General features: G+C 45.1%; 1 protein-coding gene across 8 annotated transcripts in view; it reads left to right on the top strand.

Moving 5' to 3' along the window:
- EPHB1 (EPH receptor B1) overlaps positions 1-26327 on the top strand; it is a 453083-nt gene that overhangs the window by 334757 nt on the left and 91999 nt on the right. For all 8 annotated transcript variants that reach the window (XM_055295345.2, XM_055295339.2, XM_063611327.1 and 5 more), the window contains 4 exons: positions 11381-11505; positions 19664-19826; positions 23634-23742; positions 24613-24677. In XM_055295345.2, coding sequence (XP_055151320.1) covers positions 11381-11505; positions 19664-19826; positions 23634-23742; positions 24613-24677 — 462 coding nt within the window. The remainder of the gene's footprint in view (positions 1-11380; positions 11506-19663; positions 19827-23633; positions 23743-24612; positions 24678-26327) is intronic.

Raw genomic sequence — 26327 nt, 5'->3', positions numbered from 1 at the left:
AAGACCTGGAGAGTGGTGGTCTAGCCAAATGGCATTTTTGCAAAGGGTGCAGGAGGTGGCGAGTGATGGTGTGAAAGAGACAGTGGGGAGCAAGGATGACACACCCCACTTCCTGACCCTGAGGTGTGCGGGATGCAAAATCATAAACTCACCAGGTGAGAGGGCTGCAAGGCAAAGGTGTCCTCGAGGGACAGCTGCTCTTCCTTAATGCAGGCATGGAGTGAAGGCTCTGAGGGAAGGAGGTGGGTACAGGGGAGTTTCCTGATTTGTAAGTGAAGGGCCCAGGGTGGGGGTGTGCTCAGTACTCAATGGGAAAGTCAGAATCAAGGAGAAGAGGCCCACAACTCCATGGGGATGTCCAGAAAGGGGCTAAAGAGTGGGCATGGCAGGATGGAAGCCCGCCTGTGCAGCCTGGTGGGCTGCTGTGAGGAGGAGGGGCTCTGGACCTTCAGGCCAGAAGACTCAGACCTCCAGGCCTGGAAGAGGATGGTCACAGTGACTGCAGGTGCAGCTCCCCTGCCCAGTGTTGGCGGCAGTGATGTCAGCCTTAGGGTGGTGGTGGTGGGTCCTCCAGCTGCATTACGGGTTTGGCTGAATGTGTGGGGGTGAGAGCCAGGTGTAACAGGGGCACACAACTTGCGGTGGGGTATCTCCTGTGGCCTCTCCACTGCTAGTGTTTGGAGTGGACTGCCGCTCCTGATCAATCATTAAACAGACCAAAGCTGCCAGTGCTCTGCTCTTGTCCCACACCTGGGAAAGGCTGGCAGGCCTGAGGGGAGGCAGAGGCCAATGACATGCCCCAGTTGACATGTGAGTACCAATGGTTGTGTCCTCAGCAGCCATTACAGTGCTTAGATGCCTGCCTGAAGAGTATCCTGCTCCACAGACACCTCCACAGCCTCCCACGGTTGCAGGGTCACAGAATGCAGGTTTGCTATAATTTTCACATAAATGGCACCTTCTAAGACACCTTTTGATTCCCCCAGCAGGGAGGAGGAGCTGTGGAAAAATGCCAGGTTGCAGTGACCCAGGAGGCAGAAGTGTCACCAGGAACACACTGCAGCCTGCCTCCTCCTCCAGGCACAGGGCTCTGCACACTTCCACCATAGGTGGAGACCCCTGATCTCCCTGAGGGCACAAGGGGTCCCAGAAGGCAGTGCCCATCCATTAGTGATGCTGATGTAACTCAATGTCCCCACCCCCATGCCTGGCCTCCTCAAGGCTCTGGAAATGCAGAGTGCATGAGTTGTGGGGAGGGAGCCCTACACTGGTCTCAGGGAAAGGAGGCCCAGCTGTTTCTGGTCCTGCACTAACCTTCTGGGGACTTGGGGAATTCATTTTCCCCTCTCTTATCTTCGTTGCTCTAATCTATAAATTGTAAGAGTTGGCCAAAACTGAATGGCCTCAGATGCCCTGTCAAACTTTAACATTCTGATTTCTAGGTTTCTAGACAAGCAGTTCTCAAACTTGAGAATGTGTCAGACTCCTGTGAAAGACTCGTTAAAACACAGATTGCTGGGCCCACACCCAGAGTTTCTGATTCACTGAGTCTAGGATGTTGCTCTAGATTCTGCCTAGCTTACCAGTTCCCAGGTGAGGCTGATCTGGGACTACATTTTGAGAACTTACAGGGTCAGATGTATGATCCCAATAAAGAATGCCACCCTGCCCCCAAACACATACACATCAAAGGTGACATCAGAAGTGAGGGCCTCTGCTATAAACCCACATTCCCAGATCAGCCACCAACCCTCAACCCCCACCTGTCACCCCCCCGCATTCCCCTTTGGCACGGAACCGAAACCCTTAGTGGATCGGCCAGTGAAGGAGGAGCCTGTGGCTTCCTGCCTTGGGGTGTGAGACTGAAGGCCAGGCCTGAAGCCCTCACTTTTTATCCCATTCACATCTCAAATTCAGCCAGGATTCTACAACAGCACGGAACAGTGCTACACACCCAAGGAAGTCCTCTGTCCCCAGGTGACTCCCAGGGTAAGGAGGAAGATAGGAAGGGAATGTCAGAGACATCTCAAGGCAAAGCCCAGAGTAAAAGCAAACAAGAAACCAATGTCCACAATAGAGGAAAACAATGAGAAGAATAATTAATTCTGCTTCCGTATTTATACCCAGTCTCCAAATTAATTGCTTATTTGTTTAATCTACTTTGACCAGAAGTGTTACTGCACCAAAAATATTTAATGAGTCAGGCCTTCTAATGTAAAATTCAAGCATATTTGTGCAATGAAATGAGTTTTCATCTACAGTGGGAGAACCAGCTATCTAAGCAGGACCTTTTCAGCAAAGTTACCTCCTAGAATAGAAATGTCAGAGGAAACACAGTTCATCTGTGTGGCAAATTGTTCTTCTTTGGTCATGAGTACTAGTGGGCTGGAAGTCTTTAGTTGACATTTAAATACAAACTTTGGTTTTTTGATATGGGAAGTGTTTCATATATTTAAAAAAAAAAATGGCCAGCCAGCCCAATCCTTCATTCACAACCCCATCACTCATAGCTTCTAGGATCTTACAGAAGTCCCTCGAGGGGACTTTTGGAGACTGCTCAGCATTGTTTGGGTCTCTCTATAAACCTTTCAGAGTCTGGGTTGGGGAGATAGAAAATGAACTGGCTTCAAGGCCCTAGCAGCTCTGATTCACCCAGAGCAGCTCTGAATTGTTCTGTTTCACACTTTATGCTTCAGGGAGAACTTTGTTTGAAGAAAGGATTTCATAGCTTTAAAAAATAGAAAACTGCCAATATTAGGGTAACGTTACAGCTGAACAATCCCAGTGAGATGCGGAGGGACCAAACCTGCTAGGTTTCTTCATTTACACCACAGAGAAAAACTTCTGTCTCTAATCCCTTGGGACTACCATATTCAGGCCTATTCTATGTTCTTGGTGAGGTGCAGTCTGCCGAGTCACAACCCTGGCTCCCTTTTCCACCTCATCCTCCTTCAAAGGCCAATATTCATGTTTGTTAGAACTAAGGGATTTTCTGACTCCTTTTACCTCTGAGGTCTTTAGAGAAGAGCCTGCAATCACTGCAATAAGAGTAAATTTTTGTTGAACATTTATTATGTGTTAGCACAGTGTGAAGAGGCTAAAAACATGGTCCTTCCCTAAAGATTTTATTGGACTGTTGGAGAGCAGAGGTGAGCACCTGGGAAGGTAGATCACAGTGCACTGTGTCCCAAAGTGGAGATCACACCCCAAGGGGCTTTGGGTTGGGAGGCAGGAAAGGGCAGTCTGGTGGGTGTGGTCAGGCAAGGATAAGCAGTGTGGGGCAGTGTGAGGCTCCCTCTGTGCCTTCAAAGGCCAGCAGGGTCATGAAAAGAGGTGCCCACGGGGAATGGCCTTCTTGGAAGAGACTCCAAAAGATGAGCTATTTTTGGATGTGGTGAATAGAGCAGTTAGATAAGAATGGCAAGTTCCTGAGAGGGAACAGTGGGAAAGTCTGGAATGGTGAGTGGCTGTCACATTGCTAAATGTTAAAGAGGGAATTAGGGCTTTTTCTAGGGGGAGCCATTGAAGGTTTTGAGCATTGGAGTAACAAAGTTAAAATTGAGTTTAGAAAGATTAATATGGCTACAGAGTAGTTTGAAGTGAAGAAGTTAGAGGTGGACAAGAGAGTTAGGACAGTAAGTACATGAGACACAATGAGATACAGGTGATGAGACCTGTGGGGAGGCAGTGGCAGGGCCATGGGAGCATCGGGGGCTCCTGGGCCTGAGCCACACCATTAGATGGGAAGGCTATGCTTGTTCACTCTCCAGAGTCACTAGGTCTCCTTATCCTTAGGGACAAGATACCCTATCACTTACTTTCTAGGTTGCTTCAGGTTATCTCAAAATGTTCAAGGGAAACCAGCTCTCTTCTGGAGCATTTATCACTCCAGTCTCTGGGGAACCCAGCTCTTTGCTAGCTTTCCCTTTCTCCAAGCCCATTTGTATCTATCACATCCACCATGGCTTAGTCGACATATTTATACATCCCCTCAAAGATATTTATCAGATAAATACCTGAGGCTGTCTCTGGATCCCACTTTTTACATTTACCTTGGGGAATGATGCCCAGTGATTGATTTGCATATGTGAACAGCAGTGGACCCAGAAGGATAGTTTGGGGTGGTTGCCAAGTCCCCAGCCTGGCAAGTGGGATCTGGTTGAAAGGAGCAAGAGACCACAGAGAGAACATCTTCAAAACATTTGGGAAATTATTAACATAAGAATTAATATTCCTATTTTACAGTTGAAGAACTTGAGGCCCAAAGAAGACAAGGCCTTGGGTTAACCTTATCCCAAGATCACATAATAAGCAAATGGCAGAGCCAGAATAGGCACACACGTCTCTCTGCAGCACCTGGAGGGCCCTGACAACAGCCCTCCTTTATTTCTGCTAACTCCTGCTGCTCTGGGCTGGGCCCTAGGCTCCTTACTATTCCTTACCTTACCCATTTTCTTCACAGCTATGGTCTGTGCTGTAGATCACAGGTAGTTAGTCCAAGGATGATTTGGCTGGGAAATGCTGTTCTAGAGAGAATAGAAGAGGTTAGTATTACTATATGATCCAGCAGTTCCAATCCTAGGTTGATTCCCAAGAGAAATGCAAACATATGTCCACACAGAAACTTGTGCATGAATGTTTATAGAAGCATTATTCTTCAACTTGTGTATGAACGTTTATAGAGGCATTATTCTTCAACCCAAATATTCCTTGACTGAGGAGCATTTCTCCCAGACAAAGCAATATCCCATGAGGGTAAAAGTGGTTACCAAGCCTTAGGTTCACACTGTGCAGGCTGGGGCAGCGGCATCACTCTGGGGGGGTCACTGGGAGGACACCCCCCAACACACACACACTGTATGGAAAGGCCAAGGAAAACTACTCTACCCTGCCTACCCGTGAGTTATTGTGTGGGAGAGGCAGATGGCCTCCTCTTTGTATGGCTCTCCTTGGAAATTGTAGATGTGAAAGTACCTCTCACTGGAAACAGCATTGGCCTCCCAGAAGAGTTGCTAGAGCATTTGCCCAAGCTAAGGCAGAGGCAGCTCAGCTGTGACCTGCATCTTCCTAGAGCTGGCGAGAGATGGCCTCAAACAAGGCTGTCCCTGTCACAATTTCCACCCACCCACACAACACTGTTTTCCCTTTTCGATAAGATTTGCTGGACTCTGAAATGTGAATTTCATAATTTTATAACCTCTTTAAGCATTTTACTCCAATAGATCAACTGAAGTCTGAGTGTATGTGCATTAATTTTAACACAGTATACTGTTATATCATTTGTTAGGTCCCAAAATTGATTATGGTTAAAACTGTTGAAAGAAGTATTTTGGCACAAAAATCAACTAAAAGATTGTGAAGTATTTTTAATAAGCATTGTAATGTGTTAAAACTTAGTAATTGTCCTAGAAAAAAAGCATCAAATAAATCTTGTATTTTTGGAATCTGACATGCTTAATTGTTGGAGGAGGATGCCCCTATCAAATAAGGAAAACAAAATGAGTAAGAAGAAACCTTTGAATATAACTGAGTCCGTAACTAAATTAAAGTGTCAAGGAATGTCATAAACATAAAATGCTTGGCGCACGTGAACCTGTGATATGACAGTAAAACTCCTGTACATTAGAACTCTAGGGTCCAGAGTCTGGGTTATTAACTTTTGAGATAGAGTCATGCCACCATCTCAGACCCAGCCTGAGTCTCCTGGGACTTCACAGTTCCCTTTGGGGCTGTTCGTACAAATAGAGGGCTGTCTGGTGGTCTGCCAGGCTGCATCTTCGATACTACTGGCAGTGGCCAGTGGTCAGTGACTAGTTTGGGCCAACGTTTGTTCCACGTCATCTGTGAGCTCTTTCACAACTTGCAGCTAGGACCATCCTGTCCCTGTAATTTATTCACATCTCCTTTGTCAGTTCAGGCAAGAACATTCTGTGCTCTTCCTCTGCTGTACATGATATACTATCTTGGATCTGTCTGCTTTAAAAGCAGTTTGAGAGTAAGTTTTCCCCAAAGTCTTTGGTGGCAAAAACAGAGACAAAAGACTCACTCACTCAGCCTGCCTTTGTTTTTTTCTCCATCCCGGAGCCCCTTGACCAGTGATGTTTTAATTCTCTTTCTGCTTCTGACACATTTACAAGGCCTTTTATTATGGGCTATAACTCTCTTCTTTGACACTCTCATTCTAATTGTTTGAACCTAGTTGATTTTTCCTTGGAGTCTGACGACACTCTTCTTTGCTCTTTGCTCTCCTATTTGGGTGCCTGTTCTCTGTTGGGTCAGCCTCTTCATTTGCTAAGAAAGGGTGCAGGGCACCTTCGATTCCATTTGGATTTACTGGGCACCACCTCTTTAGACCTAACATATCTTTCTTGAACCTTCATCAACTTCTTTCCAAGTAACCCCAAACTAAGTCTTTCTCCTTACCTTTTCTGAAGAAGGGTCCATATTCGTTTCTTTGCTAAATTTGAATAATCTTGTGAACTCTTTATTTTCATTTCTTTCTCTCAGTAGAATGTTTAATTGATTCAAAAGCTTTATGTGTGTTTGCCAAAAAGAGACTCTTTCAGGTGTTCAATCAAACTATCCTTTCATCTGAGGAATATGGAGAAAAGACAACTAGCCAGGACTTACTGCGAAAACCATTGTGTATGGGGGCAAAAGGGGATACTTCTTTGAATTAATCTTCTCATCCTTCTTTAATCTTTAGCTTTAGTTTTGCTAGAAGAAGTTGGTGTTTGAGTGAATACCAGAGCTCATTCCTAATTATTTTCTGTTTTGTCTGAAAGTTTCATAGCACATAAAACAACAGATCAAGAGGTGACATTTGCCCTTGGAGAGGGAAAAACCAAATTCATCACTGCAGGTGATTGTTGATGGCAGAGCACTGAACATAAGCTGCCCGTGATTTTCAGGGAGGATAAAAAATGCTTTCTTGCTTTCTCCCACGTGCTAAATCCCATCGTAATGAAATGTAAACCATTTAGAATGGCCTGTGTGAGAACACACAGTCTTCCACAGGGCCTGTAACCCTCATGTCATTGCCATGAATCTGAAAAATACAGGCAGGGATGGCCATCACCCTCTGGCAGCTCCTCCCAGACCCGAGTGCCACTGACTGTTGGGGGGTCCATACCATGTGTAGTGACAGGAGCGTTTCTCTCCATGGATTTCACTGTCAATTGCCTCTGGATCACTCTGCCCTGTGATTGCCTCTTTACCATCTGACCCCAACTAGACTCCAAGGACCAGAAGTGCAGGGCTGTGACTTTCTTACTTGTTCTTCTGTCCCCAGTGCTTGGAACAGGACTGGCACAGTGTTTGGCAAATATCTTGAGTTTTTAATGATGGCTTTCCAGAGAGTAGAGATAGGGAGAAGAACCAAGCCCAGCAAAATCCTAAGGCCATTAGTATTGATCTTTCCGTTTTTAAATACATGACGTTTCAGCTCTCAAGACAGAGGGACTCTGAAGTCCTGTATGAAACTGATGTGATTCACAACATGTAAATTGTGCCTCCACAGAGGTCTGCAAGGGCAGCCTGAGAGTCATGGCGTGCAGTGGAAGGAAAGAGCTGTCAGGCGCTATTTGTTCACCCTGTCTTTGTGGACCCCCTGGGATCCTCAAATGATCTGGACTGATTCCGGAAAACTGCCTCGCCTTCCCTGAACTGTCTTTATCCTCCCCCATGGCTCTGTCCCGTGATTGCAAGGTGTTGGGAAAGATGATCACAGGCCATTCACATATTTAACCATCAAGCCTTGTTGCTAAGTCCAGGACTCAGTTCTTAGTTTCATTTTACCTGACTTAGCAACAGCATTTAACGTATTCTGTCCTCCTGGGAGCACCTTATTTCCACTTGGTTTCTAGGCGATCACACTCTCCTGGTTTTTCTTCTGCTTCATTGGCCTTTCCTTCTCAGGCCTCTTTAGTGTTTTCTCCTCATCTTCTGAATCTTGAATTTTTTCTATCTATTGATTCTCTTGGTGATCTCTGCAAGTTCCACTGATTTCAGTATCTGTGAAATATTGGTGACTCCAAATTGGTCTCCAACATGGACCTTATGCACCTATCTGGTACTCAGCATCTGCTCTGGGACACCTTGGACATCTCAAATCTAACAGGTCTGAAGTGGAGCACCTGGGCTGTCCTCTCAAACTGCTTCTAGAAATGTCTCCCTGTTCTCAGTTGATGGCAGCCCCATTCCTCCAGATGTTTAGACCAAAACCCTTGTAGTCACTTGACTCTTCTGTTTCTTCCACATCCCATATTCATGGAAACATTCTAAATAGATTCAGAATCTGCCCACTGAACTGCTCAGGCCAGGTCTTAGCAGCCATTGTTTCCTAGCTATATTACTACAGCAGTACTGTGATCGGCTTCCTGCTTTTACATGGCCCCTGCATTCTATTTGGAACACAGCAGAGAGTGATAATAGTATCATATAAGTTAAATTACATCACTGTGCCTTGTTGACTGTCCTCCTATGGACCCCCAGCTTGCTCAGGGTAGAAGCCACACTCCTTCTAGTGTCCCTCAGGGTCCTGCCCCCTGTGGACTCCTTTCTTCTGGGTCCCACTGACTCCCTGATGCCCCCAGATCAGCCTCTTTGTCCTGGCTGCTCCAGATATCCGCTCAGCTCCCTCCCTTCCCTCCTTCAACCCTGTGCTCCTGTATCTGCTTCTCAGGCGGCCTTCCCTGACCACACACCTCTCACCTCTAGCATCGTGTGTCCCTTTCCCCTTTCCATTTTTTTCATTGTACTTAATATATTTTAACACAGCTTATGATCCATTTATTAGCTCTAGTCTCTGCCGAATCCCCCCACTAGAAAGTAAGCCCTATGAAGGCTAGAAATTTTATTTTGCTCACTATGGTGCCTCTAGAACCTAAAAAGTGACTGGTACTTGACAGATGCTCAATAAATATGCTTAATTAATTAATTAACCTGGGTTATAGATACTACTGAGTTGCAGGCAAGAGAAAATACACTTGACGGCTCAATCAGGATAAAAAATTATTTCTACTTACTAAACGAATAGGCCAAATTTAACACCATAAAGATTGAGATACATGTACATTCTCATAGTTAAAGCCAAAAGCCAACTCTACAGACAAAAGATGAGGAGCATACCATGGGGAAACCTAAAGGTTATATGTAACTGCCATTTCAGGATTGAACAGCAGGGACATGTTTTTGATGCAAAGGCTAACGGTCATATTAATAGATATATAATACACAGATCATGATAGATATTAGTTTTATTTTAATCTTTGCTGCTCAAAGAGTGGAAAGAGAATTGGATTCACCTCCAAGCCCCAAGCCTAAAGAGAATTTAGGGAACATGGTCTCATTTGGAAAAGAGCCATCTTGGGTGGCATGTAATGGTCATGGGAGAAATATTTGACTATTTTTTTTCAGCAGGAATAGCTCAAGGAAGGTCTAACTAGTTTCCTTAGATATTTGACGAGACATTTTGTGGGAGGGGGAACATCCTTTCTTACTTCAGTTGGCAGAATGGAAAACAGTGGGAAGAAGATAACTTTCAAATAAAGATCGGAAGATATGTAAATCGGTGAGACTTACCCAAGTATAGGACAGCAGCTCCTGGAGGCAAGAAGTCTCCCCTCTCTGGGGGCACAGCAGGAGCTTGGCGGCAAATTCCCAACAGGGAAGTTGTAGGGGGAATCAAAACTACATTAATTCAGACCCTCCATGAAGCAGACACAAAGATGGGATTAGATGTGTGAAAGATTTACTGGAGAAATGAGATGGGAGCCAGAGGAGGCTGGGAAAGCCATCAGACCGTAAGAAAGGTCTGATCTCTGTAAAGGATAGAGGGAAGGAAGGAGGACTGGGTAGGGTAGGAAGAGCTTTAGCCTGCTGTGTGGGTTATAAGGTAGTGTTGGAAAGGCCACTGGGGAGTCTCTGAGTGGAAGTTGCCCATCAGAGTAGTCCCATATGTCGCAGGAATGGGTCTGCCATGGCATCCCTGCTGCTCTCATTCATTGACTGGGAGCAGCCTGTGGGAATCACAGCCTCTGTGTGAATATGGTGATGGACTGCAGAATTCAGGAACTGGGGCTGTTAGTTAATTACTCTTTAAGGAGTAGGAACTCTGAGAGTTGCATTTCACAGCCACCACAAGGTCTCTAATGGGAACAGGGCATACCTGCCTTCAAGGTCCCAGAGGACACTTTGACTCTGAGTCCTTATCACACTTCTAACTCTTTGTGGCTTTCCTGGACTAGAAGCATCTTCAGAACAAGTGCTCTGCATCCTCTCCCCGAGGGGCTGCAAGTAGTAGGGACTCACTGAGGGTCCAATGAGTAGTGGGGAAAGCAGCAGCCCACTTGTGACCCCATAGTTGTGCTGTGTAATTCCAGGTCTTTGAGGGCAATCTGTTAACTTGAATTGAGGATAGTAAACGTCACTCAGCCACGGTCCCCAGAGAAACCATTGTAAAGTGGAGTTCGAGTGAGGAAAAGACCTTCGTCACTGCAGAAGTGCCAGGACTAAACGGAGCAGCCCCTGAGCAGAGCACAGATTGAAGCCTCATCCATTACCCGCCTCTTTCCCTAGAAAGACAGTTCTCATTTATTATTTCCAGACTGTTTTCATTTTACTTACACCATGTGAAAAATGTTGAATTGGGAAATAAATAATGTTATTTCCGAACAGAGATTCTGAATCAACTTTACAGATTTTGGAATTATCTTGTTCCCAAATGTTTGATTTGTTTATCATTTCTTCATTTATACTTGTGAACTCCTTATTGGAAATTCCCTCATTTGGAAAACTGACCATACCTCTGTTGTTGGTCTGTGTTCATGTCTTTTTGAGAGATACCTCCTCTCTTCCTTTTAAAGTATAATAAAATCTAACTTGCAGGAATAGATGTTTGCTAGAATGCTCCTTTCTGTTGTACAGTAATTCTATACCAACTGGTCCTACTCTCTCATTATCATCTCTTGCCCCAGGTTCTCATCTCTGCAATAGCTCAGCCCACAACTGCAAGACTGAGGTTCCTTCAACACCTTCTTCTCAAAAACATTACAGTGTTCCTCCTTTCCTCCTGTCTTTTCGTTTGATTCCTCCAACCGTCTCTTGTTTTGGTCAAGCCTTGCTGCCTCTGAAAGTCCCATGTCCATTCTACCTCCTGTGCACACAGGCTTTCTTTCCTAAATGCTACCTTCTCTCTCCTCTGTTATCCAAACTCCATTGATTCTGCAAAATCCACAGGAAGTTCTGCAGATCCAGCTCAGCTGATGATAAAGAATGAGCAGAGTTCAAACCGAATGCCGTTTTTCTCCCTACTTACCTCTGGAAGATGGCCTATAATTGAGTGTCTGTTCAGCTACCCTGTTTCTTTCTCTCTCCACAGCCCCCTCCACCGTTCCCATCATGCACCAAGTCAGTGCCACTATGAGGAGTATCACCTTGTCATGGCCACAGCCGGAGCAGCCCAATGGCATCATCCTGGACTATGAGATCCGGTACTATGAGAAGGTGAGCCAGCTCTACCTGCAGGCTTGCAAGACCCAAGGCCAGCCACTGTTCCATGGATGGTTGCTAGCTGAAGGCACAAAGGAGATAGGCTGCTGAGGTGGGGAGGATTCTGGTGACAGAGGTCAGAAGGTCCCTGGGAGAGTTATCCAGGTCTGCCCTGACAAAAGCCTTGTTCAAAGCCCAGGCACTTTCTGTGCTAACTAAGGAGAGAAACTTCCAATCCACCATTCTGCAATCTGGATAGTTCACTGGCTGGGAAGGACCAGTCCCATTCTTCCAGTCACGTGTTTGATATACTAATGCAGATGCCACAAAACTGGCAGGGGTCCCCGAACCTTCAGAGGAGTGTGTGGTTTGGTAGATCAGTGTTTTTCAAAGTGTTTGTGTACCTCCAAAATAAATTTATGTATCAATTATATGCATGTACTACTGCACTAATATATTTGTGGAGGATGAAAAACATGTAAAGTGAACATTCAAAAGGATGAGATAAAAATTAACAGAAATATAAATTTGTATATTATTTTCCTTGACTACTCTTTAGCATCTGCTCCTGAGAATGACAGTGGGGCATGTGCTGCCAAGAAAAGGGAAATGGTGCCTGGTGGAGCTGGTCCCTGGCCTCCCTCTTACCAGGGCAAAATGCAGCATTTGCAAAAATCTTAGGAAAATACAGTGCCTTCTGTTTTAACCCAACACATTATTTGTAAAACCACACTATTCATTCACTTATTTGTTCAGTAAGTATTGTCAACTATTTGACAGGCACTATTCTAGGATATATTAGTGATCAAGCAGACAAAGATTCCTGCCTTTGAGGAGCTCACTTTCCAACAGAGGGAAAGACAATAAACAGTGAACATAACAAATAAGAAAATCATGTAGTGTGTTAGAAAATGTACAGCATAGAGGAAAAAAGAAAAAAAATAGCAAGGTAATTGGGATCAGGAGGGTCAGGCTTGTGGAAGAGCAGGTTGCAGAATTAAGTAGAGGGGTAGAGATAGGCCTCTTGGAGAAGGTAAGATCTGAGTAAACCTGAAGAAAGTAAGATCGTTGTGAAGCAGTTATCTGGAGGAGGAAAGGGCAACAGCCTATGCAAAGGTCCTGAGGCACGATCATGACTGGTGGTTCAACAAGCAGGAAGGAAACCAGCATGACTGGAGTGATGCAAGCAAATGGGGAAGTAATAGACAGATGAGAGAGGTTACCAGAGGCAGTCATCATGTTGGGCCTTAAAGACTGGGCCGGGTGCGGTGGCTCACACCTGCAATCCTAGCACGTTGTGAGGCCGAGGCAGGCAGATCAGTTGTGCTCAGGAGTTCAAGACCAGCCTGACCAACATAATGAAACCCCAGCTCTACTAAAAATACAAAAAATTAGCCAGGAGTGGTGGCAGGCTACTCGGGAGGCTGAGGCTGGGGAATCACTTGAACCCAGGAGGTGGAGGTTGTAGTGAGCCTAGATCACACCACTGCACTCCAGTGTGGGTGACAGAGCAAGACTCTGTCAAAAAAAAAAAAAAAAAAAAGACTGGAGCTTTTCCACTGAGTGAGATATGGAGCTATAGCAGGTTGAGGAGCGGAGGAGGGACAAGATCTAACTTACATTTTGGACGGATCATTTAAGCTGTTCCACTGAAAACAGAGCTTAGTAGATCTACAGTTATTAACAAGGATGATGGTGTAATCAGGGTAAAAGCCGAGGGCTGTTGAAATGCAGTTGATTTCCAGATCAGCTAAAGGCAGAGCTAACAGGATTTCCAGCAAGTTGGATTTTGGGCATGGGAAGGTTTTAGCTTGAACCACTAGAACAATGTAGCCGGCACTGACTGAGAAGGTGATCACTGTGGGTAGAGCATATCTGATGTGAGGAAAGGAACAGAAGTTCAGTTCAGTGTCTAAAATGCTTGTAAAATGGCCAAGCAGAGATGTGAGATAGGCAGCAAGAGATTCACATCTGGAGTTCAAGGGAGGGGACCGGGTGAAGATATCCTTCTGGGAGTTGCCAGTACGTAGATGATAAGAAAGTCCTGAGCCTGGGTGAGGTCTTGCAGTGGGTCACTGGAAATAAGGAGAGGATCAGAAACAGAGACCTATAGCCCTGCAACAGGGAGGCCATGCTGAATAGTGAGACATGACTGCACTGGAAGCAGAAGCCCTTGTTTCCAGTGCCCTGTGCAGCTAACCAGCCATGGAGCTGTGGTCCAATTACTTAACCACTCTAGGTCACAGTTTTACATTTATAGAATGGTAGCAGTTTACCTCCCTGAAAGTGGGGGTCTAGATGGATCACCAATCCCAGTCTGTAAGGAGGTATGCCCTTCAGCCATTAGAGCTGAACTTGCAAGCAAGGTGGAGGATTAAGCGGCATTCTATTCTACTTAAAGAATATTGAGTTTTATAAGGAGTTGATTCAGATACTTCAGTGAATTGGAAATAATTTAAACCAGCTGAATTCATAAGCATCTGTTATATCTGATCCATTTTGGATTCAAGGCTCTTACTTGCTAGATATTTTTTGTCAGTTAATGAAGTAAATGTTGACTTTTTAACATATTTTGGAACAATGTGTTTAGACTAACTGACCACATGGTCTCATTTTGTCATCAGAGTTGGCCTAACAAGGGTCCACCCAGTCCCCCTCCCACACACATAAGCTTGTAGCTCTATTGAAATAACACCTCATCTCAGAAAAACAATAATAATTTCTCCCCAGTGTGCACCTATTGTGTGCCAGGGGTTTTATAAACATTATCTTTCTTCCTCACACGCCAGTGTGGTAAATGTTAGTATCATTGCTATGGGTAAAGAAGTTTTTAAAAGGAAAACAAAGAATTTAATAAAACAAAAACCTTGTCCAGAGTCCCACAGCTGGGAAGTGAGCCTGGGTCCTTTGCCCTGCAGCAGGTGGTGGTGCCGGGAAGGGAAAGAATATATTAGAGACCATATACTCCTCCTCCTCATCTGCTGTGCCCAGAGCAGTTACTTCAGTGGGTAGCCAGGGCAGGGGTCAAGGGCTTAATGACAGGCTGAGCACTGAAGCCACGAGGCTCATGCCTGTATGCCTTGGCTCCTTCCTCCCAAACCAGCCCAAGCTCCTCTGCTACCTTTCCCTTTACAGCTTTCCCTTGAAAACTGTAATTAACCTCAACTTTTTACGCTGTAAAAGCAGCTTATTCTCCCATTCAGGCTACCTCCCTGCTTCTTAGTAATTTGTACTAATTATTAACAGACACACATACACAGCAGCCCAATGCCTGCAGCAGCTTCCACACCTCAGTGAAGCATATTATTGTCCCCACTCCAGAGGAGAGAATGCTTTCCTTGGGAACAGAGAAGGTTCTTTGCCCAAATATTGGTTACCATTTGGTATATTACTGTGGAATGCTCCTTCACTTACGAAGTGCTTGACTACAAAGTCCATTACATTGCTTTAACTATTCCTAAGACGACCAAACAAAAAGGTGTTAGCCCATGAGGGCCTTTTGAAACAATGATGATAATTCATCGTATCTTGAGTATCTATTATGTGCCAGATATACACAGATATATTAGCTCTGATCCTTAAAGGAAAAAAAGTGTATACTTGAAAACATATATAACCGGCTGGGCGCGGTGGCTCACGCCTGTAATCCCAGCACTTTGGGAGGTCGAAGTGGGTGGATCACAAGGTCAGGAGTTCGAGACCAGCCTGGCCAATAAGGTGAAACCCCGTCTCTACTAAAAATACAAAAAAATTAGCCGGGCGTGGTGGCACATGCCTGTAATCCCAGCTACTCGGGAGGCTGAGGCAGGAGAATTGCTTGAATCTGGGAGGCAAAGGTTGCAGTGAGCCAAGATCGCACCACTGCACTCCAGCCTGGGTAATAAGAGTGAGACTCCGTCTCAAAAAAAAAAAAAAAAAAAAGAAAACATATACAACTAGTTTATAGATGATGGAGCTATGTCATAGAAACGTTAAATGACTTACCCATAACAACACAGGTCATAGCTAGGGAGTCATAGAACCAGAACTTTACACATTTTTACTATACTTCAGTGGTGGAAACTTCTGAGCTTGATAGGAGAGTGGATGCTGAGGATCTCAAAATTAGTGTGGCTTCCAAAATAAGAAATTGTATCTTAATAATAAATCCAAATACTTGCAAACAGAATGATCTGCCTACCTGTTCCATGTGGCCTTGGAATCCTGGTCTTTTCTTTTTTTTTTTCTTTATTATTATTATTATTATTATTATTATTATACTTTAAGTTTTAGGGTACATGTGCACAATGTGCAGGTTTGTTGCATATGTATACGTGTGCCATGTTGGCTAATCCTGGTCTTTAGAAGATGTAAACACAAATATAATTCAGTGCAGTTGATGTCTTGGATTTGGTCCAAAGAAGCAAACCCCATTATTTCTTCATCTTGTGCCATCTCCTCTTCCCCCAAGGAAGTCCCAGCCCCTCATCTAAACCAGGAGTCAGCAAGCTTTTCCTGTAAAGAACAAGAAAGTAATTAATTTAGGCTTATGGGCCATATGGTTTTTGCCCCAACTGCTGTAGTCGACTCTGCCTTTGTAGCAGGAAAGTAGCCATAGGCAATATGCAAATCGATGGGCGTGGCTGGGTTCCAGTGGAACTTTATCAAAACAGATAGCTGGTCCATGAGGGCAGTTTTGTAACCCCTGAAAACCTTCCATGGGTCTCCTGCTCCACATAACCCTTGGTTTGCGCTTAGGACCCCTTTCAGTTTCACTCTATGAATAGAATTGATGAGGCTTTTGCTTCCTCCACCAGCTCATTAATAGAGAGCTCAGATGCCATCGAGCTGATGATACTCCCGGAGCCTTTCCCGTGTTCATCTCCTTCCCTATTTTAATACGCTTCCATTCATCATTCTCTCCTGTTTACTGTTGTGTAGCACTTTTCACTCCTGGTGTCAGCGCTTGTAGACAAACCATGGGAGGAGCATCTACATCTGCTCTCAGCTGTCTTAATGATTAAACGTTTATGGTTACTCGCGCTTCATAATAAGTGTATAGGCTAAGACTGGCTGGTTTAGGTCTTGGTAATTCCTACCTTTCAAATTTTAGGATCGTTTTCTCATAGAGACTCTTTCAGACCTTGGCAATATCTTGTGCTCAATCAATTCGTTCAAATAACCGGACCGAAGTGTACTGTTTATTTATTCATTTGACATTGAGTTGTTGAGTGCCCAGGTGGTACAAGCACTGAGCTGCATTTTGGGGTGGGGAAGGAGAAATGAGGGAAACATGGTTTCTGCCCTCAACAGCTGCATTCTCCATCCTGCATCCTCTGTCTCCCACATACTTATAATCAGTCATAAGCAATCAATAGTAATAATAAAAAAAGTAACTTTGTTCATGGCTCTTACTGATTTGCCTGAAATTGATTAATGATTTTGTGGGGAACAAGAACTAATATTCATTTTAATCACTGAACTTCTTCAAGAATGTTTGGACTATAAAGTGATTATGGAGTAATGTTTGGTCCCCACAATCCAAATACCAGTGATGTATTAAAACAGTTTTTCAATAACAGCTATCCAGTCACTGCTTCACATTTATCAACCAGTGCCTGATTTCAGCAGATTCTAGTAAAACCAGAGAATTCAGGCAGCTGCTTGGATTTTGTAGCAATGCGATTTTATTCTTGTTTGCAAGGTGACTTGGTGATTTTCACAGTTTCAGATCTCAGATCTCCACTGTGTCAAAATAGAAATGATCAAAGTTCTGGATGACATCCCTTCTACAGTGGACAGCCTTTCTTCTGAATCCCTGAGTGGGGGTGGGGAGGATCCCCTTGTGTTTAAATAGATCAAATAGTGGGTGGGCAGCTCCTCTGCAGGCAGTCTCTCCCAGAGCCCAGTAGACATCCCCTTCATTAGAGTGAGAATGGGCCTCTTTGTAACTTTCAACTGTGTGTTTGAGCTGACCTGGGACCTGTGTTCCCTCACAACTGCTTCTGAATCATTTATGGGCATTTCTATGCCACCCACACTTCAGATATGCCAATTACTTGCAGTCTCCTGAACTCCTCTAGGCCTTGCTTTTGCATGTTTAATTCTGTTCTCACTCTCCACATTCATCCATGTGGCTAATTTTGTGACTCAGCTCAGGTCACCCTTTCCCTGAGTCACTCTGCATCTCCTCTGAAGTCTGGGCTGGATGGTCCCCTGCTGTGCCCCCACAATCCCCTGAACTGCTCTCTGCCAACTCACTCAATCAACACTGCTGTCATCTTCTGTTTATTTACCAGTCCACCCACAGATGTTACATCCCTAGAGGAAAGGGACCATGCCTTTTTACCTGCAGCCCATATATAGCACCCAGACATAGTAGTGTGTCATAAATGTTAACTGGCTGGCCAAATGAAGGAATGAGTGAATAAATACACATCAGGTCATCTTTGACTTTGCAAAGTAGGCTTTTATATATTTTAAACAATGGGAATTTCTTATCACTGTACTGTATTCTTTACATATATTTACATAAAATGTATTCCTTATATGGGAATTTCTTATCACTGTACTGTATCCTAGCTCAGCTCTCTTTCTTCTGTCATTTTACTGAGAATGCAGTTTACAATTTGTAAAGCATGCTTCTTTACGATTGTGCCTAGAACTCATCTCAGTACCCCAGATCTGCACAGGGGACACAGGGACTTGGATCACTCCCTCCTAGTGATCCAAGCTCTTCATTTTCACTAAGGTCCCCATTTTTTTCTAGGATTCATGGTGCAGACAAAGACAGGCCCAGGCTTCAAGCCTCTGTTCATGCATACTTGCAGATAACCCAGAATCTTTGCAAAGAAAAGATATGCTCATGTGAAAATGATTAGAGGCCAGGCTGGTATATAAGAAGGTGCTGAGGTGAGGTGTGATTCGGAATGACAGTGGTGTAGACAGTCCACAGCCCATACTGGTGAGAGAAGCCTTCCAAGAGAGGAGGTCTTGGGAAACATAGGCTTAAGCAATCTGGAGGGAGTAGAGGAGCCTTGGAGAGAGGCATTTTAGACAAAGAAAACAGCCTAAGCAAATGTCTGCTGGCCAAGATGTGGTCCTCGGATTTAGGGGAATGTGAGAGATTGGAATTGACTTCATTATGAAGGACTTGTGCATTTATGTCTAAGAGTTTTGCCTTTGTATGATGACAGTTTTTAAGAAAAGAAGTGTGGCATTGGGTGGGGTGGATGGAGAACATCAGGAAAGACAGGAGGCTGCAAAAGTCCAGGCACAAATCACGTGTTTAATAAGATAAGCAGCAAGGAGAAAAAGCCACCTTTTAAGGGCACTCATGATGGGCAAAAGAGTCATGCTTCTGGAAAACAGAAGCAACTCTCTGCACATCAGAGGACCCAAGTGTGCAGATGACAGGGACTGTAGAGGTCAGCACAGAAAGTGCTGGAGAGAGCGACAGACAGGAGAATGGGGCTGATCGGGAGTAGGTGGGGGGATGAGGACACAGGGCCCACTCTCCAGGGAGAAGGTAAATGCCCGCTCTGAATGCTGGTGGGAAGTAGCTGGGGGATGCACACCCAGACACGCGGCAAGGTGAGAGCAGAAGTACGTGTGGAGGGCAGTCCAGAATGGCCTCTACCTCTTCAGCAGAGTGGACACAAAGCCTTTTGCCTTAGCATTTGAAGGAACTGAAGGGGAGTGATGTAGAACAGCCACTTTGGGGAGTGTCTAGGGAGATCTGAGTCAGGAGAGAAAACAGGACAACTCAGCAGAAGCAAGACAAAGAGAGGCAGGCAGGAGGCAGATGGATGTTGCCTAGTTTGCTTCTGCTGAGGTCAGAGACTTGAGGGGATTTTGCAAAGCTGGATGTGCTATGTTATTTCACCTCTGAACCCTGGGGGAGGAGGACTAGAGAATGACTATAAGCTTCCTTGCCAGTCCCTAAGCACTCAGTCATTTCCCTGGGCCTCTTTTCTCAGAATGTGGCCACCTCATAGTCCAGACCTGACCCTGCATTCCCTTGGCCCAGGTCAGACTTCTTGTCCCCATCCAGAGGGATGGCCTGGAGCTGATGACAACTTCTAGCAGATCTGCAGGACCAAGAACTGATGGGGCCTGAGCACTCCAGGTGGAGTGGGCTGGGGGTGTAGCCTTCAGGAATGGGATGGTGACCCTTTCCCTTTCTTTCTTTTAGGAACACAATGAGTTCAACTCCTCCATGGCCAGGAGTCAGACCAACACAGCAAGGATTGATGGGCTGCGGCCTGGCATGGTTTATGTGGTACAGGTGCGTGCCCGCACTGTTGCTGGCTACGGCAAGTTCAGTGGCAAGATGTGCTTCCAGACTCTGACGGACGGTAAGGGTCGGGCAGGGCAGTGGCATAATCACAGGCCAGGCAGTGTGGGAGAAGAAGTAGCCCCAAAGATGCTGCACTGGCCAAAATGCCAATCTCCAACTGGATTCCAGTGGAATTGCCTTCAAATGGTTTGCCTCTCAGTGGGGCCATGTAGATTTTCCTGAAGTCTGGCTCCTTTCTCTCCCAACGTCTGGTTGGATTTGACTTTGAAAGGTCTCTTGCCATGTGTCATCTTGCATTTCAGCAACGAGACTCATATGTGTCTCATGGAGCCAGTGTGCCCTCTTGCCTTTGTATCCAGGTCCAGATGCCTCTGCTGTTTCACCCTCACACCCACTTCACTCCTCCATGCTTATGGTCTGAAAGCTGAGCTCATGGCCCAGTTTCATGAGCTGAGGTCTTCAGGGAGGAAATGGAGAGACAAAATGTGGGATGTGGCAGTCTCATGCACCTGGGATCTCAGAAATTTGAAGCAACTTCACATGTGACCCCTAGTACGTCCTGCTCAGATGTCTCCAGAGAGAACAGCCAAGGTGTCCTCAAGGCCAGAAAGTCTATCACCATAAATATACTCCTACCTCTGGGTTTTATTACTTCCCTATTATCACTATCTGCCCCAGTCCTCTGAGACCACCCCCCTCAATAGTTCCGAAAAATCTGATTTCCCAGTAGCCTCAGCATTGTGCTCGAATATATCTATCCAACTGTGCCCACCACTCTCTCTCTCAGCCAACCATTTACCATAGTTTATGTACTCATTTGTGTATCTGCCTACCTACGTACCTATATATATATAAAATTTACTTATGAGCTGTTTCCTGATAGTTTTCCAAATGTCAGTCTATTCCTGACTCCCCAAATTGAAAGCTTTCCAGTTTTCCTTCATTAATTAAATTATCCATAAAACAGTCTATTCTTATACAGCATTTTATTTTAGGCCAATGCTCTTAGTCTGGGAGTTTGACAGGGCTTGAGATTTTATCTTGATGCACATTGTGTTTTTTAATAATTTTGAAATTAATTGGAAACTTTTAAAATCAGGTGGTTTCTTATACAAATCAGGATGTTGATGTTCTTGTGAAAAAATTGTAAGAGAAGCCAATGCTCGTGGGCACTCTGGAGTGAGGACCTTGCCTTAACGCTGAAAGGCAGCTGTCTCCATATGGTACCCACCACTTCCCAATATTTCTAACCTGGATGCTTTGATGTGAACCATCTGGCCCCTGTAGGATTGGAGTTTGCAACCTATGTTGAGTTTATTTGAGGTGAACTTTCTCTCATATTTTGAGGATGGTGAGATGGGGTAGAGAGGCGAGCCAGTTAATCCGGGTTAATAATGCTACTGGTATGGAAAGAACACAGACTGTCTTCTTTTCCCTTAAGGACTCTGTCCCTCACTTTGCACCTCACTTACTGTCTAGATTTACAGGCACTCTGGCATCAGGAGGTACACAGGATTAAAAGCCCAAAACTCAAAATGCTCTGAGTGCTGGTCTCTTGGCAATTCTGCTAGACAAATCAAGAAGTAACAAATTTCTCCCAAGAAGGCTATTTCTTTTACATTTGGCAGTTAAGTTTTGCAAATCCAAGAGGGGCTGGATGTAAGAGAGTTCTGGTAAGTGGCCAAATTTGGGAGTATTTATCTTACGACTGAGGTTCACACATGGGTACTGATTATGTTCACTGGGGCAGCAGGCCTGTCTGCAGAGCGAAGGTAGTCAGAAGGATGATCAATGATAGGGTCACTGGGGCAGGGAGGACCTGTGGAATCCCGCCCAGAGTCAACGGTCACACTTTGGGCTGGTCACCTCCACATAGGGCAGACCCACTATGGCCCTGGGCTGCTCTTAGCTACACTGTTGTGCTCTTTGACTTAGCTGCCTAATTTTTAAAAAATCATTCAAGTTTCATATTACATTGTGAAGTTTTTAATTTATAAAGACATTGTTAAGGATGCTTCATTGGGGTTCTGTGTGTATTTTTCTATTGCCAACTTCATGTTTTAAATACACATGTTACAGAAAGCTCTCAGCTGAGGGCAACTGAAAATTCACCTTCAGTCTTTAAAATCGACTTCCATCTTTAAAATTCTAGAGAGTAGGAGGCTTCAAGAACCAATATCCTTGTTCTTAGAAATCTTTCTCCTCCAACATGGTTGAAGGATAGTTCTCAAACATTAGGGAACATTAGAATCACCTGGACTGTTTGTTAAAGATGCAGATACCCTGCTCTTCACCCAGAGGTTATGATTTAGTAGATCTGAGGAGGGGTCTGGAAATAGTCATGTTTAACAATCAGGCTCAGGTAATTCTGATAGCTCATGGGGGACCTCACTTTAAGAAGTATTGTCAGGTGGGCATGGTGGCTCACACCTGTAATCCCAGCACTTTGGGAGGCTGAGACAGGTGGATCACTTGAGGTAGGGAGTTCAAGACCAGCCTGGCCAAAATGGTAAAACCTCATCTCTACTAAAAATACAAAAAGTAGCCAAGTGTGGTGGCTTGTGCCTATAATCCCAGCTATTCGGGAGGCTGAGACATGAGAATTGCTTGAACTCAGGAGGTGGAGGTTACAGTGAGCCAAGATTGTGCCAGTGCACTCCAGCCTGGGCGACAGAGCAAGACTGTCTCAAAAAAAAAAAAAAAAAAAAAAACAAAAACAAAAAAAAGAAATATTTTCATTAGGGTTGCTAGATAAAAAATAAGATGAACAGTTAAATTTGAATTTCAGACAAACAAAAATTATGTTTTAGTGTAAGTATCTCCCAAGCAATATTTGAGGCATACTTATACTAAAATCTTATTCATTATTTATCAGAAATTCAAATGTGATTGGCAGTCCTACATTCATATTTGCTATAGCTGGCAACTCTAATTGTAATAGAACATAATTAGCTTGACTTCTGTATGCCTAGGTCCTGAACATTAGGTAATAGTTCTTTAACACCAGTGAAAGCATAACCAGGATAATACTAATACTAGCCAGCTGGGCCAAATGATTTGTATAGATTAAAGAAAAGAGATTTAGTATTTAGGACACCTATGATAGAGCAGACAGTGTGAAATGTGCTTCATATGATTTGATTTTTTTTCAACAGACAGGAAGTCTGAGGGTCAGAAAGACTAAATCGTGTGTCCAGTATCACAAAGCTTACACATGGTAACACCAGGGTTTAGATGAGCTCTGTCTGCCTCTATGACCTATAGGCTTCCCATTCCACTGCATAATTCAGCATGGTTCTAACAATTGGCAGAAGCCTTGATCATTTTCTTCTTGAGTGGGAACTCAGAGTGCTGGGCCATTCATTTCTCAGGCATTTCTTTATCCTCCACAGTGCCTGGAGGTAGTGCTGGCTGACTGCGGATACTCTTTAAATATCTGCTCAATGGATCTATTGACTCTGCGCCATTTCATAACCTCGTGCTTTAGAAGATATTTCAGCAGTGGTTTTCATTTAGATAAGTCCCCTTCATTGGTATGTCCTTAACGTGGCTGACAGTTCTTTGAGAGATCTTCCAATTGAGGGAATATGGATTGGGAATCATCTCTGCTCCAGGAATGTCATCAGCTATAGTTCCCAGATTCTGTCACGGCTGTTTTGTTTTCATCGTCCTTTGGTTTTGGTTGTTTTTGTTTATTTATAACTTAAAAATTGCTCTTTGTTTTGGTTAGACTTACAACTCTGACACATAGAAACTGTCCTCTACATATAAGTATATTTAGATCATGTTTTTGGTATTGTGCACTGAGTATCAGCTGTATGCAAAAGGCACATGGGGAGGATTCTAACGCCTCTTTCTCACCTAGATGATTACAAGTCAGAGCTGAGGGAGCAGCTGCCCCTGATTGCTGGCTCGGCAGCAGCCGGGGTCGTGTTCGTTGTGTCCTTGGTGGCCATCTCTATCGTCTGTAGCAGGTAGGTCCTCCACTCTCACTTGCTCTCCTTGGACCCAGGAAGCCCCTCTCTATGTGCCCTTTCCCAGGCTGTGTGGATCAGATAGAGTGTGACCATTAACGACCACAATCATCACTCCATCTCAATCCAAGAGCAGCCTAGAATTCTTTAGATATTTATTTAGCTGGGAAAAAATTCATATGAGAGCTGAGCAAGGCTATGAGTAAACAGCATCCATCCTCAAACCTCATTTTAACGACGACTTTTAGCCCCCCGCCCCGCTTACACACAATGGCTTTTCAGAGTGACAGTTACAAAATTGCATTTGACTCACTGGAGCATCCAGCCTGTGCACAACCCATCCTCCAGTTAGAGAGCTCACGCTCTCAGCAGCCAGCAAGAGGGAGGCAGGCTGGCAGGAGAGAAGATGAGGAGGAAAGGGAAACTCTGAGTTCTGCAGAAGAACTGGCCCCGAAAGCCTTGTGATTTTTTAATACTGCTGCTACTGCCTTCAGTGGTTAGCCCAGATTCTGCCATGCAAAGCCCTGTAGTTGGCTCCCTCCCAAGCAGTTCTGCAATGTAGCTTAAGTGCTGATGGACATCCTCTTCGCCTCTGCCCTCATCAGCGCTGCCCTCTGAATGGGGTCCCACAGTCCCACTAGGCTTCTGCAAGACCTTGGCTGGAAAGCAGACCCCTCTGCCCACAGGAGTGAGGGGTGGTCAGCCAGAGCTCTAACTGCAGCAGGAGGGCTGAAGTGAGAGTTGCCCAGTCCCTAATCCTGGGAGATGCCCCGGGTGAGCCCCCATCTGGCCTGGGGCCTAGATGGAGGTACCTGGAACAGACTGGTGGGTGTGCCCTGTGGCTGAGAGAGCCCCTCTTTTTATTCGCAGGAAACGGGCTTATAGCAAAGAGGCTGTGTACAGCGATAAGCTCCAGCATTACAGCACAGGCCGAGGTAAGTAGAAAGCAGACACCCAGTGTCTGACCCCCACAGGCCACTGAGTCAAGTGGGCTAGTGCTCAGAGCTCTCTTTATAGCCAGACTGGCTGGTCCCAGTGGCAAGTTCTCTCTCAGCCCCCAGTGTCTTGGCCACCTTTCTGCAGGTCCCCAGGGGCAACAGGCTACCCTCCCATCTGCCGCCTACCTGTCCTGGGTACTCATTGGATGCCTGGTGGGTAGATTATTGTCTGCGTTGATAAGCCCGTATAGGACACAAAATGCAGGGAAAAGATTGGGTTTAGCAAGTCAATGAATCCTCAAATCAGACTCAGTGGGAAAAGATGGAGGGTTCTCTATTAACATCTTCTGCCTTATCTTATCCAATTGAGTGGCTGGGGAATTTGTTAACCAAATTCACAGATAAGCCATAGAACATGAATGTAGGGAAATAAAAAGATAGCAGAGCCCAAGAGGCCAAAGTGCTGGGATATCTCCCAAGTGCTTTCCTTTAAGCAGTACCTTTAAAAGTTTTTCTCACTCATTATCCTCCTCTCTCTTTTATAAACCTATACTTATAATATTTTTATAACTAAAATTTCTTTTCACCAATGTGCAACATAAAGTTCTCTGTCACACTCATTTTCTCATCTGTATAATGACAACATTGAAGGATCTGAGAAAGGTCTCTCTAGGTCAGTTGAGCCGCCTTCCTGCCTCCAGAAAGCAGAATTCTCAGATCCTTACAGCAGACACATTCTGTTTCTAAATAACTCCTTTTGAATTCGACAGATGCCCTCAGAAATCTGTCCCAGCACAGTGTGCTATGCTCTGTCGAGGCTTCTTCTGTGAGCCTCATCTCACCTCAACCCCCTTGTTGCAATGTAAGGCCAGTCCTTCCTGTTTTCTCAGCAATAAGCATGGAAAACAGACCTCCCAGGTACCTACACGCCAAGCCTGCCTCCACAAGGGGGTTCTTCTGGGGGCGAACATGGACTCCCAGGCCAAAGTTCTCATGGACCAGACTGCTTCTTCTCTAAGGTTACCCAAAGCGGGAAAGTGATGCCAGGATGTTCACAGCAGCAGCTGCACCATGAAGGAGCTTGTGTTCTAATGCAGCCAGTGCTGACTTGGGCTATACAAAGGGTACTTCATAGATGTGGCTTTCAATCCAAGATCAAGACCCTGCCAAGGGTTTGCAGAGGCCCAAGCCTCTGGCAGCTGGGCTGCTGCCCAGGGCACTTATTGCTGGAGGGAGTTGTGGGTTCCGCACTGGCTGGAGCACTGCTGCTTTCCCATGGTGCCCCAGGGCAGCCCCTACCGTCAGCAGCCCAAATTGGGGGGCCCTCTAGGCCACATGCACAGCTCCTGCTATATTCAGAGTCCTGCTTATTCCTCTTTCTTTCTCTCCCTGGGCCACTCTATTACTCCATTGTCACTGATTTCAGAGGGATCAACCCTACTGTATTCTCTCTCCTATGGCCTGACTGTGTGCCTTGCTGCATAATCTACAGGATGCTTCTATTTATGTTGGCCTGTGCATTAGCCCTTCCAGGCAGGGCCTTACCTTCCTCAGCTAGAAAACAGGGACTTTGCTTGTACCTGTGATTCTCAAGTGATGGTGCACCCACCAGAGTGCCTCAGTATTTCCTCAAGGGTGACCTTCGTC

Source organism: Symphalangus syndactylus, chromosome 10, assembly GCF_028878055.3.
Source record: "Symphalangus syndactylus isolate Jambi chromosome 10, NHGRI_mSymSyn1-v2.1_pri, whole genome shotgun sequence".
Taxonomy (NCBI): domain Eukaryota; kingdom Metazoa; phylum Chordata; class Mammalia; order Primates; family Hylobatidae; genus Symphalangus; species Symphalangus syndactylus.
The sequence above is the reverse complement of the archived record's forward strand: the minus strand, read 5'-3'. Positions and strand labels throughout refer to the sequence as shown.